The 20110-nt window shown below is 51.8% G+C and overlaps 1 protein-coding gene across 1 annotated transcript in view; it reads left to right on the top strand.

The window, feature by feature from the left end:
- The window catches only part of LOC147149476 (mucin-5B-like), a 40263-nt gene that overhangs the window by 2229 nt on the left and 17924 nt on the right, over positions 1-20110 (top strand). The window contains exons 2-31 of the mRNA XM_086025452.1: positions 524-806; positions 2001-2115; positions 3175-3259; positions 3324-3442; positions 5015-5237; positions 5376-5501; positions 6256-6373; positions 6457-6598; positions 7520-7627; positions 7717-7786; positions 7922-8059; positions 8589-8753; positions 8831-9191; positions 9644-9737; positions 9785-9911; positions 10115-10376; positions 11384-11457; positions 11727-12079; positions 12167-12318; positions 13389-13527; positions 13715-13828; positions 15118-15297; positions 15992-16234; positions 16314-16470; positions 16549-16677; positions 16770-16917; positions 17216-17259; positions 17337-17540; positions 17642-18048; positions 18168-18226. Of these exons, the coding sequence (XP_085881578.1) occupies positions 524-806; positions 2001-2115; positions 3175-3259; positions 3324-3442; positions 5015-5237; positions 5376-5501; positions 6256-6373; positions 6457-6598; positions 7520-7627; positions 7717-7786; positions 7922-8059; positions 8589-8753; positions 8831-9191; positions 9644-9737; positions 9785-9911; positions 10115-10376; positions 11384-11457; positions 11727-12079; positions 12167-12318; positions 13389-13527; positions 13715-13828; positions 15118-15297; positions 15992-16234; positions 16314-16470; positions 16549-16677; positions 16770-16917; positions 17216-17259; positions 17337-17540; positions 17642-18048; positions 18168-18226 (4939 nt within the window). The remainder of the gene's footprint in view (positions 1-523; positions 807-2000; positions 2116-3174; positions 3260-3323; positions 3443-5014; positions 5238-5375; positions 5502-6255; positions 6374-6456; positions 6599-7519; positions 7628-7716; positions 7787-7921; positions 8060-8588; positions 8754-8830; positions 9192-9643; positions 9738-9784; positions 9912-10114; positions 10377-11383; positions 11458-11726; positions 12080-12166; positions 12319-13388; positions 13528-13714; positions 13829-15117; positions 15298-15991; positions 16235-16313; positions 16471-16548; positions 16678-16769; positions 16918-17215; positions 17260-17336; positions 17541-17641; positions 18049-18167; positions 18227-20110) is intronic.

Here is a 20110-nt window from a genome sequence, read left to right as displayed (position 1 = left end):
ATGCGATCGTGCGACCGATGCGATCGTGCGATCGATGCGATCGTACGAAGGGCTCGGGCTGCCCAAGCCATCCAAATTCAATGACAAGGACCACCGTGACAAAAAAACAACAACAATTATTCATATGCATTTGTATCCAATGCAATTTTTGCTTATGGAGGAAATCCTACTTGAATTGATACATTTGCATCTTTTTTTCAGATCATTTTCAAACTCGTTTTATACATTTTGTTTGGTCCTTCCGTAACTATAGTGTTTGAAATGAATTGATTTGTCTTGATATTTTTGACGTTTGAACATGTTGTTGTTTTGTACTCCAAAATAAATGACGGTTCCAGTCATCGTGATTTCACTTATGACGAAAAGAATCCCGATTCTTTGCTAATCGAGCAGCCCTACGTAGGAGCCGGATGGGCTCGGCGATGAGACGGACCGGCGCCTGTCCAAACGTGTGCCGCGGTCAACCGGTGGCGAGTCCAGGCTTTGCCCCTTTATTTGCCCTGCTTGTGTTTCCTCCACCTAGCGAACGCTTCGGAGTCCGCCGCCTCCGCCACCGCCGCCACCGGGGTGTGCTCCACCTGGGGGCGCTCCCACTGGCGCACGGCCGACGGCGCCTTCTTCCGCCTGCCGTCGTCGTGCAACCACCGACTGGCGGCCGACTGCCGGCGCTCCTTCGAGAGCTTCAACGTGCAGGTGCGACGGCGGGAGGCCGACGGCGACGGCGCCATCCAGGCCGTGCTGGTGAGGCTGGAGGGCGACGTGCTGGAGCTGCGCCCGGACGGCGCCGTGCGAGTCAACGGGAAAAGGTGAGCGGACGACACTTTTTTTTTTGTCCTTTGGCGATGGCCGCATGAAATATTCCAGCCTGCGACGTCGCCGAGACGTCATGGAACCGGAACGGAGCCGTTACCGCCCATACGAAAGCGCTGTGACGAAGGTGCCACACAATCGTAACCGAGTTGTTACCGGCCATACGTTTGACAACAGCGCTACACGAACCGCCGCATCGGAATGGCGGCGTCGCGGAGATATAACGAGCGCAACGCAACCGCATCAGAGCCGCAACAGAGCTGTACGTCGGGCCGTTCAATAGCACTTTTGTACAAGTCTGAAGTCTTTGAATGTCCGCTGATAGTGTAGTGGTACACACACCTGAGTTAGTGCGGGCAGCGTGGGATCGATTCCCGCTCAGTGACAGTGTCTATGTGTGCCCTGCGACTGGCTGGCGACCAGTTCGGGGTGTAGTCTGCCTTCGCCCGTTGACGGCTGGGATAGGCTCCGGCGACTCCCCGCGACCCTGTATAGGATAAGCGCTTTGGAAGATGACATGACACATGACATGAAGTCTTTGAGCGCTCACCGATACCGAGTACTAATAGCGCTAGTACTTTTGCCGTATAACTTTTGGTTTCACACGACGTCTCCGGAAACGATTCGCCGGTCAGTTAAGCTGCCGCGGTATAGCGCCAACCGCTGGCGAGGAGGAGCCATGTTTTTGCCTTAAGTATTGGCGGCTGGTATCGGCAGCCTCCGCTAGCTTAAAATAAGTCCGGTATCCGCCCGATACCCATACCTGGTATCAACCGAGTCTTTGGAGTTTTAATAAGGGCGTAACCGAGTCGGAACCGTCGTGTAAAGTTGAAGCTGTTATGTCGTGACCCAACTTTTGGGTGTCCCAGGTGTGTTTGGCGCGTTTGCTTTCAGTGTTAAAGGGGCTACGCGTTCACGTTTTGCTTGATTGATTGATTGATTGGTTGGTTGGGCGGTCGGTCGGTTTGCCGTATTCCAGTCGGACCGTGCAGTCGTAGCGGAGCGGTAAGCCACGTATAAGCGAGGCCTAAGACGACCGTGTCGGAGAACCCCTTGGTTGTGCCGGAGGCCTGAGAGAGCCGGAAGGGTCCGGCCGTTGTGTCTGGAAGAACACGCGTTGGAGCCGCGGAACGTACGTCACAGCGGCGTGCGTGTGACATTCACTCAAGGGCTTGTCTGTGTGCGCGCAGCGTGTCACTTCCTGCCGCCGAGCCGGGAACGATGATCAAGAGGAGTTGGTCCGGCGTCCTGGTCAAGTCCAAACTTGGAATCCAACTGGCGTGGAACCTCCACGACGCCCTGAGCGTACGTACACGCACGCACGCACGCACGCACGCACTCGCATTAGCGTGGATTTGATCATACAATTGAAAGTCAACTACAATATGTACTGTAACGTTGAAGTTCAAAGTCAACTTCAAATGCATTTGGAATATGTACTTCCAAGTAATGCACAGTATGGCCTTCCCGCTCCTTTCTTTCTGTTGAACACATCCACCTACTCAACAAAGTACGATTACATTTGAACTTGAAGAAAGTTTGCTTCCAGATTGAAACATCGGGTGAACAATACATTGTGCGCTTCGGTGCAGTCTAACCGAGCGACGTTGACAACAAAATCAGCCGTAGTTCGACTGTTGGATTTGATTTGATTTGAACTGTTTTTTCATCAAACGAAAGCCAAGCTTTGCTCCCAAATCCGTCGCCGGTCGAAAACAAGCCACAGAAATAAACACAAGAAGCCGAGTGGGCCGAGTTGCCTCCTTCGGGTGCTTCCTTCTCGCGTGAGTCGCTGACGCGCCCTCGCCTCAGGGAGGACTATCCGTACTCACGACTGGAATACCCATACGCTATCGTTTGTAGTAATATCGCTACGTATGGAGGTCGCAATATTTGGAGCGCAGCCCAACTTCCAAGTCTACTCTTTGTAACGGAGCTCAAATGTTTTTTAGTCATAAAATAAGAAAGCGAGCTCCTTTTGGAAATGTTCTTTCCACAATTCATTGACTCGCAATGAATGATATAGTATACGAAAAAAATCAATGATCGAGTTATGACGTAAGCGTGAAAAGTAGCCCCAAATGACTTCCGACATTTTCATGAGGCAATTTAAGGAAGCGAGGGCTGAGTGATGCTAAAATTGGAATCAAGGAGGCAAATGGCGCCCAAAGGATGCGACGACGTCCCTCTCAAACGACTGACCGCGTCGTCGACGTCCCGAAGGGCAAACGACTGACCGCGTCGTCGACGTCCCGAAGGGCAAACGACTGACCGCGTCGTCGACGTCCCGAAGGGCAAACGACTGACCGCGTCGTCGACGTCCCGAAGGGCAAACGACTGACCGCGTCGTCGCCTGTGTTTCAGATTGAGATCGACAGCAAATACAAAGGCTTGCTTTGCGGCCTTTGTGGAAACTTTGACGGAATTAACGACGAGTTTGTGAAAAACGGTGAGTGACGCACACAAAAAGGCAAGTTGGCGGCTCGCTGACGCGGGATCCGCCGGGCGCGCAGGAGTGCGACTTTCCGTGGCCGACTACGCCGACCGGCACAGAGTCAGCGGACCGGAGGAGACGTGCGAGCGAGCCGAAGAGCCGGACGAGCCCGCCCTCGGTCAAGACTGCCGCCACAAGGTCAGCGCTCGTCTTCTTCTTCTGCTTCAAAGTTGCCTTCGGAGTAGCTCCCCCGACCGATGCGTCGCACGGACGACTTCGACAAATGCTCGAGGACAAAGTCCTGTCAAACGCTTCTGCCCGAAATTCTCTCTTTCTTGTTGTCAGCGAGCAAAAGAGAGCAAAAAGGACGTGATTTTAGTCAGGATTCCTAGATGGAAATAATCGTCGATGAATCGGTTACCAGACTTTTATTCTGTCAACTATCGTAACCGGCCTAAAAAAAGAAGGTCCATACTTTGGCGCATCATTGATCTTGGAGGCGACGGATGCAGCGGCGCTCCGACCCGCTTCGTCCTCCGCCCTTTTGTGGAGCTCAATGCAATCCTTTTCGGTGTCTTGACGCCGGATGATGGAGAATTTCCTCAATTTGGGTCCTGTGCGTTCATGGGCGGAGGCCTGAAAGAGCTTTTGTGTGTCAGTTGAGGATGAGCTGAGCTCGCAAAGACCCGAGGGCACATCGTCCCTGCTGAAAATGTCTGTCACGTGTCTGCCGGGAGATTTTTGGGGGGCCATTTGGCATCACATTCAGCGCTGTCGTCCACCCTATCAAATCTACAGTCAAATTCGTTCCAGTCAGGGATAAAAGTCTGGCTGTCCCCTAAAGGAGAATCACGCTTTTTATTGGACCTTGCCATGAATGCATTGAAACTTTTTTTTCTTTTTTTGGGGGGGGGGGGGGGGGGGGGGGGGGGGGGGTCAAGAATATGATCCATGCGGGCCCACTAGTCAAAAGATGGCATTCTGATTCATATTCTATTTGCGGGATATGAGCTAAGTAGTCAAACCCACCCATTTTTGTCCATGTCCATTTTGTCACATTCTGTCAACTGCAAATGACATCCCAGTTGCCCAGGTAATGACCAATCACGGCTCAGCTTCAGAAAAGAGCTGAGCCGCGATTGGTCCCTGCCTAAGCCCTGAGCAACCGCGATGTCATTTGCAGTCGACACAAGTGACAAAATGCCCCCCCCCCCCCGAGATAAGGCTCAAAACGGCTGCGTCAAGCCAAACATCTTTTTTCCAAGAATATGTTCCCGGAATGCCTCGTTTCAACGTAGAGCATATTCTTGAAAAAGAAATGTTTGCGTCGACTTCCTCCGTAAGCCAGGTTGCTCTGTGTAAATTGACAATCGTGTTCAGCTCCAAGCATAAGTTCAACTGGTTTATAGTTTAGCGGGCCCACGTTAGACGGCGTAATGAATGCAACTGACACACAAGCGCCCCCCCCCCCTCCAAAGTGGATGTCTCAGTCCTCCTCTTGAGCCCCACTTTTGCCTCTCTCCTTCCTTTCTCCCAACGCCTTTGGGAAGAGTCGCAGGCCGCTTGAGGGGCGCTCGTAGATCAGGGCGTCCCTTCGGCGTCCCTTCGGCGTCCCTTCGGCGTCCCGTCGGCGTCCCGTCGGCGTCCCGTCGAGCCATCCGGCCGTCGCTCAGACGAAAGCCTCATCAGACAAAAAGAAGCGTCAAACAAATTGAAATCGAGCAAAAGCAAAGACTGGTCTGACGCAGCGCTTTCCGGTGTGCTTTCCAGGAGTCGTGCGCGCGGCTGCTGTCGGGCGCGGCCTTCGCCGGCTGCCGGAATCTGGCGGAGGCGCCCGCCTACGCCCGGGCGTGCGCGCTCGACGCCTGCCGCGCGCCCGCCGCCGAGGATCGGCGCGCTTTGTCGGCCGTCTGTCAAAGCGTGTCCGAGTTCTCGCGACGCTGCGTCGGCGCCGGAGGAGTGCCGGGGACGTGGAGGAACGCCACCTTCTGCCGTGAGTGGCTCCGAGCCGTGACCGCCTTTAACGCCGATGCGATGTCGCCATCGGCGACCGGCACCGACGCTCGGCGCTTTTGTCGGTGGTGGTTGCCGGTCGCCATGGTGACCACCAGCGGCTGCGTCCCCTCCGCAGAGCGCGAGTGTCCGTCCGGCATGACGTTTGTGGAGTGCGCCCCCTCCTGTCCGGACAGCTGCAGCAACCCCGCGGCCAGCCGCACCTGCGACACGCGCTGCCACGACGGATGCGTCTGCCCCCCCGGTACGTCCGCGCCCACGGCAACCTGTGCCGGGAAGTCGACTTGAAGTCCTCTTCCATGTGTGCTTGAGCGGGCCGTCCAAAGCGCACCTAATTGTCCACTGCAACGCGTATACTTGATTGTTTGGATTCAACGTGAAGATTGACATGCATGTATGTCTACTTTGTGTACTTGAATCTGTGTGTGTGTGTCCGAATGTTTGCGCGCTGCTCTCAAGGCTGCACCAAGTTGAACGCGTGCCGTGCGTGCATCGGAGAACGCGCCTACTCGCGTCTACCTGCATGTGTGGTCCAACGTGTACTTGAACGCTTTAAAGTGCGCGCGAAGGCATTCCATACGTGAATGCCAGCTTTCAAGACAACTCGAATGTTGACTTGAATTTCTACCGGATTTTAAGTGTGCTTGAATCTGTGGTCGAAGTGCATTTGAGCGTGCATTGGAGCCTGCGCTCGGAAACCGGTTGGGTTCAAAAGAGCACAATTTGGGCTCCGAAATGGACCGCTCCGCAATTTGACCCAGCAAGGCAACGCAAAAAGATGGCTCACCTTGACCCGATTAGATAGCGGTGTTATTTTGAACCCAAGTGTTTTTCGGGTGCCTACTTGAAGTGCGCGCGCGTCAGCGCTGCGGAACGTATTCCGAGGGCGGCGGCGACGACGACGACGACGACGACGACGATGATGATGATGATGATGATGATGATGATGATGATGATGACGATGACGATGACGACGACGACGACGTTGTCTCCCTCAGGGACGGTGCTGGACGACGTCGGCGACTCGGGCTGCGTGCCCGTCCGTCAGTGTCCTTGTTTGCACAACCGGCAGGCGTACCCCGCCGGACGCACGTTCTCGCACGACTGCAGAATATGGTAGCGCCCGCGCGCCCGTCGATCAGTCGGTCCAAGTCAGTCAAGCGTCAAGTCAAGCGTCGTGCGTTTGTGCGCTGACTCAGCGTGTGCGAGAGCGGCCGCTGGAGGTGCTCGGAGCAGGACGGCTGTCCCGGGAGCTGCTCGCTGGCGGGAGGCGCTCACGTCAGCACCTTTGACGACAAAAGCTACACCTTCCACGGCGACTGCACCTACGTCCTGGCCAAGGTACGCAAATGTCCACTAGAAAGGAGACTTGCACGAGTGTACGAAGTTGAAGGTGTACTCGAAAGCGCATCTTTTTGGACTCAAATGTGTAATTCGCGGTTCCTTGATTGGCACCGCGCACCGTCAACATGACATGAATGCGTACTTTAGGGATAGAGCGCTTATGGGCCGGGACGATATTCGGCGTTTGGACGAACGGCGGCGTCGGCCCGTCGGCCGATAACAAATCCATTTCGATAACAAATCCATTTCGAAATGTCGGAGGACTTGATTGACTCTCGAAAACCAGATGGAGCAATTGTTTCACTTTTCATGTCACTTTTGACGACCCGGGCTGCTCCCTGAACTTTTTGTTACAATTTGATAAGAAGGGGTACATTGTCAAAAATTGTTAGTAATCATAATAATTCAAAGAAAAAAAATCAACATTATGCCAATCTGAAAAATTGTTCGATAAACATACGCTTAAAGACCGAGTTAAGAGTTCATTTTTGGGGGGATTTTCTTGCCGATATATATATATATATATAGAGAGATTTTTTTTTTTGACTGCAAATGAATATCGGCTCTTCTCGACTACTGATTATCGGTATCGGCCCTGAAAAAAACCACACGGGTCTGTCGGTCCCTCTGTCTAGCATACTTGCAAGTGTACTTGAATGCGTGCTTTAAACATATGCACTCTTAAGTATAGGTCAATGTGTACTTTCAAGTTTACCTCAATGTGGACTGCTTTCAAGTGCACTTGAACCTCTACTCTACTAATGTTTACGTCGCTTGAACGTGGACTTGAAAGTATCGTCGAGGGCATGCTGCGAAAGCTAGCCCAATGCGCAACAGTGTCCGTAAGCGGGCAGTAGTTGAAGGCGCGCTTTGGCGAGCGCCTCGTCGTCCGACGCGTCCTTGTGACCTTCTCCTCAGGGCAACGACTCGTCCTTCGCGCTCTTGGTGGATCTGCGCCAATGCGGTCTCGCCGACGCCAGGACGTGTCTCAGGGCGGTCACGCTGGCCTTGAACAGCAACTCTGTGGTATGTAAAGCCGCCGCCGAATGGTGGCTTGGCTTGTTGCCACGGTGACGGCGAGCCGCTTTCATGCCGCCGTTTGCGTCCGTCGGCAGGTGGTGAAGGTCCAAGCTTCCGGCCAGGTGTTTGTCAACAACATCCTTTGTCAGCTTCCGCTCTTCACGCGTGAGTTCCCTCCGACTCTTTGGTGATGCGCCACGCCACGTCGCCGTGGAAACCGGCGCCGCATCAGGCCCGCCCGGGGCTGACGGCGTGCGATTGTTTGTTGGTTTGTTTGTTGGTTTGTTTGCGGCGCGGCAGCGGAGGTGAGCATCTTCCGCCCGTCGTCCTTCTACGTGGCGCTCAGCACCGGGCTGGGGCTCAAGCTCATGCTGCAGATTTCTCCCATCATGCAACTCTTCCTTTCCGTGCCCGCCTCGCTCAAAGGAACCACCTCAGGTACGCTCTGTCCTCACCTCACACGGCAAGAAATCGTTCCAAGCGGATTTGGACCAGTACTTGAAGGAGAACTTTGGGGTGCCGCGGGTGCCGCGGGTGCCGCGCGCCGCGTGCCTGCCTGCCTTCTTTCCAGTGGACTTGAATGTGTACAAAAGAGCGTGCCAGGCAAACTTGAAAGAGTGCTTCAACGTGTACTTTCAGGCGTACTTGAATGTGCTCGTCGGTGCTGACTCGAATGTGTATTTGAACTTGGACTTGAGATTGTACACTGCAAAAGCAGTCGGGTTCAAAAGGAGCCCATTTGGGCTGAAAAACGGAGCCGTCCACTACTTGGGTCCATTCGACCCACCTTTCTGTTTTCTGCAGAAATGTGCGCATTTGAAATGGATGGCTCCATTTTTCAGCCCAAATGGGCTTCTTTTGAGCCCGACAGTTTTTCGAGTGGCGGTTGTATACTTTAAAGCGCTCCTGAATGTTTACTTGATTGTGGACTTGTTGAAGGGCGCGCGTGTGCCAATGCCTTCCGCAGGCTTGTGCGGCAACTTCAACGACGTGATGAGCGACGACTTCCGCGTGCCGAGCGGTCTGGTGGAGGGGGGCGCCGCCGCCTTCGCCAACACGTGGAAAACTCGAGCCGGCTGCCCCGACGTCAGCGCGCGCTTCGGACGGCCGTGCGCTCACGGCATCAGCAAGGGTGAGCCGCAACTCGACTGAACGCCTGAACGTCAGGGAAAGCGCGCCGATAATAATCGGATGTTTGTCGTTTGCCAGAGAGCTACGCGCTGTACTGGTGCTCCAAACTGAGCGATCCCGGTTCAGCCTTCGCCGCTTGCCACTCGGTCGTCAGTCCGGACACCTTCGAAGATGTGAGTGGGCGCCCGGCGACACGCAAACGCACGACAACGATGGCGACGGCAGCCGCGGCAGCTGCGGCAGCCGCGGCAGCCGCGGCAGCCACAGCGACGGCGACGACGACGGCGACGGCAGCGGCTACGTTGACATGGACGCATTTATTCGGATTAAAAGCACTAAAACTGCTTCATGTACACACCTCTTCGGAATACTCTGACCTAATCAAGCCCGTTCCGATCAAGATTCGATTCCGAACGAGAGAGATGAGTTCTGTCGATCGGCGCGCATGAAAACACTTAGCCCGGCATTTTGGAACAAAGAGTCTTTATGTCCGTGACGACAGTCTACGTGTTTCTGTTATTCCCGGAAGCTAGTAGAAGCAGGGCGAGTGTTCCATTGTTTGATTCAATAAAGTTGGGGGGAAAAAAGAGCAGAGCGAGCCAAAGGCGTGGCGGCCGCAAGACCGAAGCGGTCCATTTGCGGCTCGCTCCGTTAGGAAGCGTTAACTCCACGGAACAGCGCAAATTGGCAAAATACGCAAAATAACGTCGAAACGGAGGGAGCCACGTTTTGTCGCTGCGGCTTCTACTACTTCCGGTAAATTCGGTCAATCTGCGCATGTCGAAAGAATTTGTTCCGATCGAAAGTGTGACGTCCCAATCACATCAATATTTTTAGTGTCCATGAAAAGATTCCACGCGATTGGAATTTGATTCCGAACTCCCATTTAAGACATTTTGTCCATGTAAACGCTACCAATGACGACGGCGACTACACTGATGACGACGACGACGACGACGACGAGCGCGACATCGTAATGGCGACGGTGCTGCCGATGCCGACGCTGATGCCGATGTCACGTGATGACCGCAGAACTGCATGTATGACGCCTGCACGTGCGAGCAAAGCGAGTCGTGCATGTGCGCCGCCGTGACCGCCTACGTGTACGCGTGCTCTGCGGCGGGGATCCACATCAGCGGCTGGAGGAACAACCTGTGCGGTCAGTAAACGCAACGCAACGCAACGCCGGCGGGGGCTAATAACGTTTGTATGTTCCAATAGCGGGTTAGCTTGGCCCGCTCGCAAATATTCAACATTGCACGTGTTAGCATATTAGCATTAGCATACCTCCAATTAGTCAGCCTTCTAACGGGTGCCCCGACAGCAACGTAAAGGCGCTCTCTCGCTCTCCTTGCGCGGCAGGCCACCTGTCCTCGTGCCCGGCGGGCACCGTCTACGACTACAACATGACCAGCTGTGGCCGCACGTGCCGCTCGCTGAGCGGCGGCGGGCCGGACCGCGCGTGCCGGGCGCAGTTCACCGCGGTGGACGGATGCGGCTGCGCCGAGGGAAGCTACGCGGACCCGAGCGGACGCTGCGTGCTCGCCGAGCAGTGCCCGTGTTACCTGGACGACGGCGACGTCGTCCCGTCCGGACAGGCCGTCAGCCACCTGGGGTCCACATGGTAAAGGAGTGCGGGGGGCCCACGGGGGACGGGTCTCGTGGACAATCGGCCACGTTTCCGCCAAGCGGTCCGATCTAGATCACTTTCACTGTGTTTGGTGCACCACCAGTACCTCAGAGTGCCAAAAGTCGAAAGCGGATGGTTTGGGCCCGTTGCCGTGGTAACTGCACGTAGTTTAATTGCTGGTGGTTTGTTGCCATGGTTATTACCTCAACCAGCTTTAACACTGAAAGTTTGTGTTTGATACCACGCTAACCTTAAGCAGTTTTAATGCTGATAGTGGGTTGCCATAGTAACCACAAGCAGCTTTACTGCTCATGCTTTGTAACCATGGTAACTGTAAGTGTCACTTCCACTATGGACAGAACCAAATGGAATCAACTCTATTACAGTATTCATTTTTTTTTTTTCACACATTAGACTATTGTGTATTAGTGTATATTTGTTGAGTTATTAGGGTGTTTATGGTGAATACTGGTCAATTTAGTATTAGTGATATATATATATATATATATATATATATATATATATATATACGTACCAAAAGTACCCCAGCCCAAGTGATTGTGAGCTGATGGATGGGCTCATGTGGCAACCAGGATGTTCCCACATTCCGGCAGGGCGTTTAGTTATTGACTCGGGGGCGGGGGGGGCTTTATTTGGCCATTGAGTGCCATTGTTGTGTGACATCCCACGTGATGGATTGTTCATCAATCTGAGGTTGGATATTTTCCCACTTAGAAGTCATTTTCCACAATGGGAAAAAAGATCAAGTAAATTTTTTTCAATCGCAGAAGATGAAGCGCTCGCGGAAGACGTCCCGTCCTGCTGGAAAGCCGGCAGGCGGTCCGCCTCGGCTCCGGCGCGATCCGTACGGCCATCGGCGGGGGCGGGAGGGGGCGGGAGAAAGGGAAGCGGCAGTCCAACGGCCCAACATGGACTTCAGCTAAACGCAAGAGTGGACAACAAAGTTTGAAGATGTTCATGTCAATCTCTTCCCGTTTCAGCATCTGCAGACGCGGCGTCCTCAGCTGCCCCGGCGTAGCAAACACACCCTGTGGGTACTCACGCACGCACGCACGCACGCACGCACGCACGCATTTATTCAGTTTGGACGTATTCTTAGGCAATTATTTCTGATGTACACTATTCCTTTTTTTTCCCTATCTATAAGAATATCGGGTGCACATAACACACCAAAAACTTCATTGAGGTGTATCGTATGGACGGCAATGATTTTGTATAAGTGTCTTCCTGATATATTCTTGAAATGGGCAGCGGGCGGGGTACACCCTCAACTGCTCGCCAGTCGATCACGCAATTGTGAATTATGATATTTTTTCTTCTTAGATGATTTTTTACATCTTTATCGTGGGATAGGGTGCAGGGTATTTGTTTTTACTCGTTTAAGTATTTCTGCGTATTTGATTATTTTTTTTGCACATTATGGTACTTTTCAGGGTTATTGGGGCTGTATTTTGATTTTCATTTGGGTGTATAGGTGTTATTCTATATGCATGATGTATTTGAGCATTTGTGCATGTTTGTGTGGAAATGACGCGGCGTTTGTGACCCTCGTCGGCGTTGCGCCGGCAGCCCGCGAGTGCCCGTCCCCAAAAGTCTACTTGGACTGTCTGGCGGGCCCGCCTGGCTCCAGCGGGACCGAATGCGAGAGCAGCTGCGCCACCCTGGACATGGCATGTGTAAGTGCACGCGCACGCGCACGCGCTCGCACATGCGCACAGAGCGGATAGAAGGCAAGGCCTTTTCCTCTGATTTCCCAACGACAGATCAGCGACGGCTGCGTGTCAGGGTGCGCCTGTCCCGACGGTCTGGTGTCGGACGGGCTCGGGGGCTGCATCGACGCCGGCCGATGTCCGTGCGTCCACAACGGCCACGCCTACCGGCCCGGACACGTCCTCCGGGTGGACTGCAACACCTGGTGGGTTCTTTTTCAAATGTTTGCGCTCGTTTGAGTCGCTAGCTCATGCCCGTGTTTGAAATGGACTACGCGTACTACGCGTACTACGCGTACTACGCGTATCCAAACCATCTTTGCATTTGTGTGACCATTTTAGTAACATGAAAATAAGCCCAGCAAGAAAACAAACCGCAGCCTACAAACTGTGTCCACTGGCTCAATGCTAACGCGTCACGGGAAACTAGCACCCGCGTTGTGCATCTTCTCAAGCATCAAACAGCCGCGACGAGAGCAGCAACGCATACGAAGCAATTAGCCTCACGCCAGCATATTTGCGACGGCCTTTGACCTCGCGCGGTCATCAAATCGCTAGAGATGGCCATTCCGTGCCGGGAACGTAAGGGGGACAAAGGACGCAAAGTTTTTTTTCACGGACGGACTAAGTAAGGACGGCGCTGCAATCGTCCCGAACCGGCTCAAGTAGCCACTGACGTCTTGTTCTTCTCGAAAGCAAGACCACTGTTCTCTTCCGCGACACCGCCGAGCCTGCGCACCACTTTTCGTGGGCGGCGTTCCCCCTGCAGTAACATTGTACTAGTCTGCCCTCTAGTGGACGCTCATTTCGCCGACGAGGAAAAAGCTGGATAGCAATTTAGTTTTGTCGACCGGTAATTCCATACCAATATGTATCGTGGTGACACCTGATCGATACCAATAGAAAATGCCTTGGATAAAACGTTTGATAGAGAAAAAAAAGTGTTTGTTTTTTTTGCGAGATTTGCGAGGGACGGGCTGACGGAAGGTCGGGTCGGAAGCGCTTTAAAGGGACGAGGACGGACGGGGTCGCAGCACGATGACTTTTATGAATCTGGACGGAGGGTCGATGACGGAAGGGCGCCCGGCTCGCGGACGGAGCGGCAAGGTCGGCTAAAGTGCCCATGGCTGCAAATCGCCACGTAACATGTGGAGCATCATGTATGGCAGCGCCCCCTGGTGGACAACGATTTGAGTTCAACTCAAAAGTCAACGGTGAAGGCTAGGACAATGAATTGATTGCTGTTTCGTGTGGGTGTGTGCGTGTGTGCGCGCAGCACGTGCACAGGCAGAAGGTTCACGTGCACGAGCAACGTGTGCGATGGTGTGTGCGGCATCTATGGCGACGGACATCACGTCACCTTTGACGACAAGAGGTTTGACTTCCGCGGGCAGTGTGAACACACACTCGCGCAGGTAACGCAACGTGCGAAACACGCACACGCGCATGCATGTGTCGCACACTACGGCAGATAAACACGCTCCTGCAACAAACACAGCACACACTCCCGCAGGCAATACAACACACACGTCGGATGGAGACAATACGCATCGCTCCATTGGGAATTGGGTGATGATGACGTGCGTGTGTGCGTGCGCGCAGGACTACTGCGGCGACAACGAGACGGAGGGAAGCTTCCGGATCGTCAGCGAGAACCTTCCGTGCGCCAGCTCGGCGACGACGACCTGCTCCAAGATCATCAAGGTCTTCCTTCAGGTCCGTCGCCCTCGGCAAACGCTACAAGTACACGCTTGAATACACTCTCAAGTCGACTTTCAAGTCAACATTCGAGTAACTTCAAAGTACACTTTCAAATGGATTTTTTTTTTTGTCCGAGCACTTCCAGTTCCATCAAGCAAGCACACATTGCGGTGTGATTTGGAGTCAAATTGAAGTACACGTTTGAGTCCACTTCAATATGCACATTGGACTAAACTTTGAAGTACTCTTTGCAAAGTGCGCTGTAGAGCACACGCTCAAATACACCTTGTAATGCATTTGAAAGTACCCGTACGTACGTAAATACTCTTTCAAGTAGACCACGTCCGTCCGTCCGTCAAAGTCAAGGCCCGGGCGGGGGCCGGATCCGGCCCGCAACCTCATTTTATGTGGCCCGCGTCATGTGCGGCAATTTCATGTTTTTGTTTGCATTTTTAACTACACTGAGATATGAGTGACTGCAATGTGTTAAATACACACTTCTAATTTCAAAACTACGGCCCGCAACCTCATTTTATGTGGCCCGCGTCATGTGCGGCAATTTCATGTTTTTGTTTGCATTTTTAACTACACTGAGATATGAGTGACTGCAATGTGTTAAATACACACTTCTAATTTCAAAACTAGCTACCCATCAATTCGCTGTCCATGTGCGATCATACAAAGCGATCATACGTTTATATGCGTTCGCAGTCATAACCAAGCGACACCATAACTACCATGCGGCCCTCCGACAAAAAGTCCGTTTGACGCCCCTGAAGTAGACGTTCGACACTCTAAAGGAACCTGTATCTAAAGTAGATCCATTTGAAATTCAGTCACGCAAGGACCGTTTCAAATGAACCTTCAAGCACGTCGTAGACATTTTCAAGGACACTTGAAAGTACGCATTCAAAGTGCAGGGGACCTCCCGGTTTTGTATGCCACAAAGATTCAATGCTCGTGGATTGGACTCACCGAAATGTTGACCCAGTGGTTTTCGTCCAGGTGAAAATGATCGTCACTACATTTGTTCTTCAAACACATTGATCGCAAAAACAAGAGTTCCACTGCACACATTTCAATACAATTTCAAGTGAATAATTGCTTCAAAACGCATTCAAAATAAACATTCCGTTTCCCTTTCACGTATGCATTCATTGTTTTCATGTATATTTCGTGAAGCTTTTATTGACGTAAACGCGCAGGCACACATTCAATACACTGCATAGTACACATGCAAGTACAATGCGATATCCGCTTGAATTCACGCACGCTGTCAAGTACGATTCTCCAAACGCCACCAGGATGATGAAGAATTCCACCTGAGGGACGAAAGGTTCCAGGTCATCCGGAGCGGCCGGCTGGCTTTTCCGGCTCAGGTGCGCCAGATGGGCGTCTACATGGTGGTCACCATCAAACCGGGAGTCGTCGTCATGTGGGACAAGAAGACCTCTGTCTTCATCAAACTGGCGCCACGCTATCAGGTAGGACTGGACTGGACTGGACTGGACTGGACTGGACTGGACTGGATAGGCAACCCTAATTCAGACTTGTATGCTGGCAAAATGCATAAAGATCGTTTAAAAATCCGCAATATAGCAGATTTACTGTATGCTGTCCGTCACATTTGAACCTTGAATGTAAACTGAAATAAATAAGAAAATACAAAAGCCTATACTTGTAGAATGTGAGATCGGTGTCTTCCTCCCGCGACGTAATCAGTAGGGATAGACCGATTATCGGCGCCGACATTCTGACTTTTTCAACAATCCGATGGCCGATAATAAATCCTTTTAAAAGTGTGTTGAAATCAAAACAAAGATATGTGAGCATTTCTGTCATTTTGAAATTTTGGAGGACTTCGTTTACTGTCGAAAACCATGTGGAGCTATTCTTTAAATTTTCACTTCACCTTTGAAGACATGCTGACGACCCTGGGTGCTCCCTGAACTTTTTGTTGAAATTTGATAACAGAGATGTATATTGCCAAAAATGTATCGTCACAATTTAAAGAATGAACAGAATGAAAATCTGAAAAATTGTTCAATATGCTTATAGACGTTTCAACAAAGTTCAGTATCGGCCCTGAAAAAAGCATATCGGTCTTTCTCGAGTAATCAGGAATACTGCTCGTCAGAGAGCAGAATGACATGCTCACCCCGCCTCCCCCCACCCCAGGCTAAGGTGTGCGGCCTGTGCGGCAACTACGACGGAAACATTCGCAATGACCTGGCCAAGCGCTCCGGGGAGCACGTCACCGACGTGCTGGAGTTCGGGAACAGCTGGACGGTGTCGGAGTCGGACTGCCTCGACGCGGGGCCGGCGGCGGACCCGTGCCGCACCAACCGCTACCGTGCGGCATGGGCGCAGAGGCAGTGCAGCGTCATCATTGGTGTCACCTTCCAGGCCTGCCACTCGCGGGTAACCACAAAGAGTTTGACAGTTTGTCCCACCTGTATCCGCGACACTTGTTTAGGAAGAGAATGAAATTGTGTTCCAGGTGGACCCTGGTCCGTATTACGACGCATGTGTGCGTGACTCGTGCGCCTGCGACAGCGGCGGCGACTGCGAATGTCTGTGCACGGCGGTGGCGGCCTACTCGAAGGCTTGCAATGAGGCTGGAGCTTGCGTACGGTGGAGGGCGCCCAAATTCTGCCGTAAGTCCCGCGGCAGCTGCCAACCAAACGCTGACTCAATCGTGAGCCGCTCACCTGATGCAACGTGTTCTGTTGCAGCCATCTTTTGCGACTACTACAATGCCCCCGGAGGCTGCGAGTGGCACTACAAGCCATGTGGCGCCGACTGCATGAAGACCTGCAGGAATCCTTCAGGGAGTTGTTCACGGCTCATCAGCGGCCTTGAAGGTACAAATGTTTTATCTCGTGTTGTGCTCGATTAAGTGATGATTGTGTTGAGGTCCGTGTCACAAGACGAAGCAAATGTTGTCTTGTTTCAGGATGTTACCCTCAGTGTCCTCCCAGTCGTCCGTATTTTGATGAGGACAGCATGACGTGTGTGTCGTGGGATCACTGTGGTTGCTACGACAACCAGGACGCCCATTACGACGTGGGCGAGGCGGCTCCCGCCGATAATTGTCACACTTGGTACTGTATACCTCACCACCATTGTACACCAGTACACGCAAACTTCGTATCCATATGTCCCGTAGACCGGGATTTCCCAAAACCTTTTGTGTCCAAGGATTTTTCCATGGACCTACTTAGCATCCTGATGCCAATGAACAGACTGTAACATGTGCACCTCGAAATGCCAGAGGAACAATTGTTGCTTATTATTTTGTGGACCCTCAAACCCTGCGTGGTCTGTGTGCCCAAGTTTGAGAACCTCTCACAGAGACAAACCTTTCATGCTGTGTTAACCACTATCTGATGTTTCTTAAAGCATGTGTACAGCGTCTGGAATACAGTGCAGCTACAACGTCAACAGTAAGAACATGAAACCGCAGTGTGTAATTGGGATTTCTATTCGTTCCAGTAATTCTGTGATATTTCCCAAATGTTAGCGTGTACGTGCTTCGTCAACGGCAAAACATACGCTTATAGCACCACCATCTACAACACGACGGATGGGCTGGGAAACTGCATCACAGCAACATGCGGACCCAACGGGACTGTGAGCCGCGACCTTTATCCGTGTTCCACAAGCGTCAGCCCTGCACCGCACACAACGCCGTTTACCTTCAGCACAGAGGGAATGACAACAGACGGTATGAACGTCAAAGGTTGATTGTTGAAGGAAATCAAGACGCCGTATGCCAGGGCATCATGATAACGAGTTACAATGTTGACGATGTGATTTGTTTTACAGTTGTTACTTTGACACCATCAACAACTACAAAGTTAACCACGCAGAGAACCGCACAGGAACCAAAAACAACAGTAATGGATGAAACGACAGTGGATTCATTCATCACCACAAGAGGAATGACCACCGGACCTCAAGAAACAACCACTAGAAAGGGAACAACAGTTGTTCCAGTTGTTCCTTCGTTTAGTACCACAACTACCACCAGACCCGGAGAAACAACCACCACAGAGGGAACAACAGTAAAGAGTGAAACAACACCCAGAGTCTCCACTGGCCCAAAAACCACATCTACTACAGTTGTTGGTGAAACAACAACAGCTGCACACACAGGAAAAACGTCCCAACCCTCGTTTAGTACCACAACTACCACCAGACCTGGAGAAACAACCATCACAGAGGAAACAACAGTAAAGAGTGAAACAACACCCAGAGTCTCCACTGGCCCAAAAACCACGTCTACTACAGTTGTTGGTGAAACGACAACAGCTACACGACACACAGGAAAAACGTCCCAACCCTCGTTTAGTACCACAACTACCACCAGACCTGGAGAAACAACCACCACAGAGGGAACAACAGTAAAGAGTGAAACAACACCCAGAGTCTCCACTGGCCCCAAAACCACGTCTACTACAGTTGTTGGTGAAACGACAACAGCTACACGACACACAGGAAAAACGTCCCAACCCTCGTTTAGTACCACAACTACCAACGTTCCAACAATAACCAAAGAGAGAACTACTGACAGTCATCGAGAAACAACTGCAAGTGAGGAAACAACTGGACAAGCTGGTCCAACAACCACCACTACCACAGATGTAGGGAAAACTACATCCAGGGGAAAAGATTACACAACAACTACCAAATCCAAAGGACCAACCTCCCAACATTCAGTGGTGACCACAACTACCACCAGACCCGGAGAAACAACCAGTACAGAAGGAACAACACTAAGGAGTGAAACAACACCCAGAGTCTCCACTGGCCCAAAAACCACGTCTTCTACAGTTGTTGGTGAAACGACAACAGCTACACGACACACAGGAAATACGTCCCAACCCTCGTTTAGTACCACAACTACCACCAGACCCGGAGAAACAACCACCACAGAGGGAACAACAGTAAAGAGTGAAACAACACCCAGAGTCTCCACTGTCCCAAAAACCACGTCTACTACAGTTGTTGGTGAAACAACAACAGCTACACACACAGGAAAAACGTCCCAACCCTCGTTTAGTACCACAACTACCACCAGACCTGGAGAAACAACCACCACAGAGGGAACAACAGTAAAGAGTGAAACAACACCCAGAGTCTCCACTGGCCCCAAAACCACGTCTACTACAGTTGTTGGTGAAACGACAACAGCTACGCGACACACAGGAAAAACATCCCAACCCTCATTTAGTACCACAACTACCAACGTTCCAACAATAACCAAAGAGAGAACTACTGACAGTCATGGAGAAACAACTGCAAGTGAGGAAACAACTGGACAAGCTGGTCCAACAACCACCACTACCACAGATGTAGGGAAAACTACATCCAGGGGAAAAGATTACACAACAACTACCAAATCCAAAGGACCAACCTCCCAACATTCAGTGGTGACCACAACTACCACCAGACCCGGAGAAACAACCAGTACAGAAGGAACAACACTAAGGAGTGAAACAACACCCAGAGTCTCCACTGGCCCAAAAACCACGTCTTCTACAGTTGTTGGTGAAACAACAACAGCTACACGACACACAGGAAATACGTCCCAACCCTCGTTTAGTACCACAACTACCACCAGACCCGGAGAAACAACCACCACAGAGGGAACAACAGTAAAGAGTGAAACAACACCCAGAGTCTCCACTGTCCCAAAAACCACGTCTACTACAGTTGTTGGTGAAACAACAACAGCTACACACACAGGAAAAACGTCCCAACCCTCGTTTAGTACCACAACTACCACCAGACCTGGAGAAACAACCACCACAGAGGGAACAACAGTAAAGAGTGAAACAACACCCAGAGTCTCCACTGGCCCAAAAACCACGTCTACTACAGTTGTTGATGAAACGACAACAGCTACGCGACACACAGGAAAAACATCCCAACCCTCATTTAGTACCACAACTACCAACGTTCCAACAATAACCAAAGAGAGAACTACTGACAGTCATGGAGAAACAACTGCAAGTGAGGAAACAACTGGACAAGCTGGTCCAACAACCACCACTACCACAGATGTAGGGAAAACTACATCCAGGGGAAAAGATTACACAACAACTACCAAATCCAAAGGACCAACCTCCCAACATTCAGTGGTGACCACAACTACCACCAGACCCGGAGAAACAACCAGTACAGAAGGAACAACACTAAGGAGTGAAACAACACCCAGAGTCTCCACTGGCCCAAAAACCACGTCTTCTACAGTTGTTGGTGAAACGACAACAGCTACACGACACACAGGAA

Source organism: Filicampus tigris, chromosome 3, assembly GCF_054856515.1.
Source record: "Filicampus tigris isolate MCC_2025a chromosome 3, RoL_Ftig_1.0, whole genome shotgun sequence".
In the NCBI taxonomy this organism is placed as follows: Eukaryota; Metazoa; Chordata; class Actinopteri; order Syngnathiformes; family Syngnathidae; genus Filicampus; species Filicampus tigris.
The sequence above is the reverse complement of the archived record's forward strand: the minus strand, read 5'-3'. Positions and strand labels throughout refer to the sequence as shown.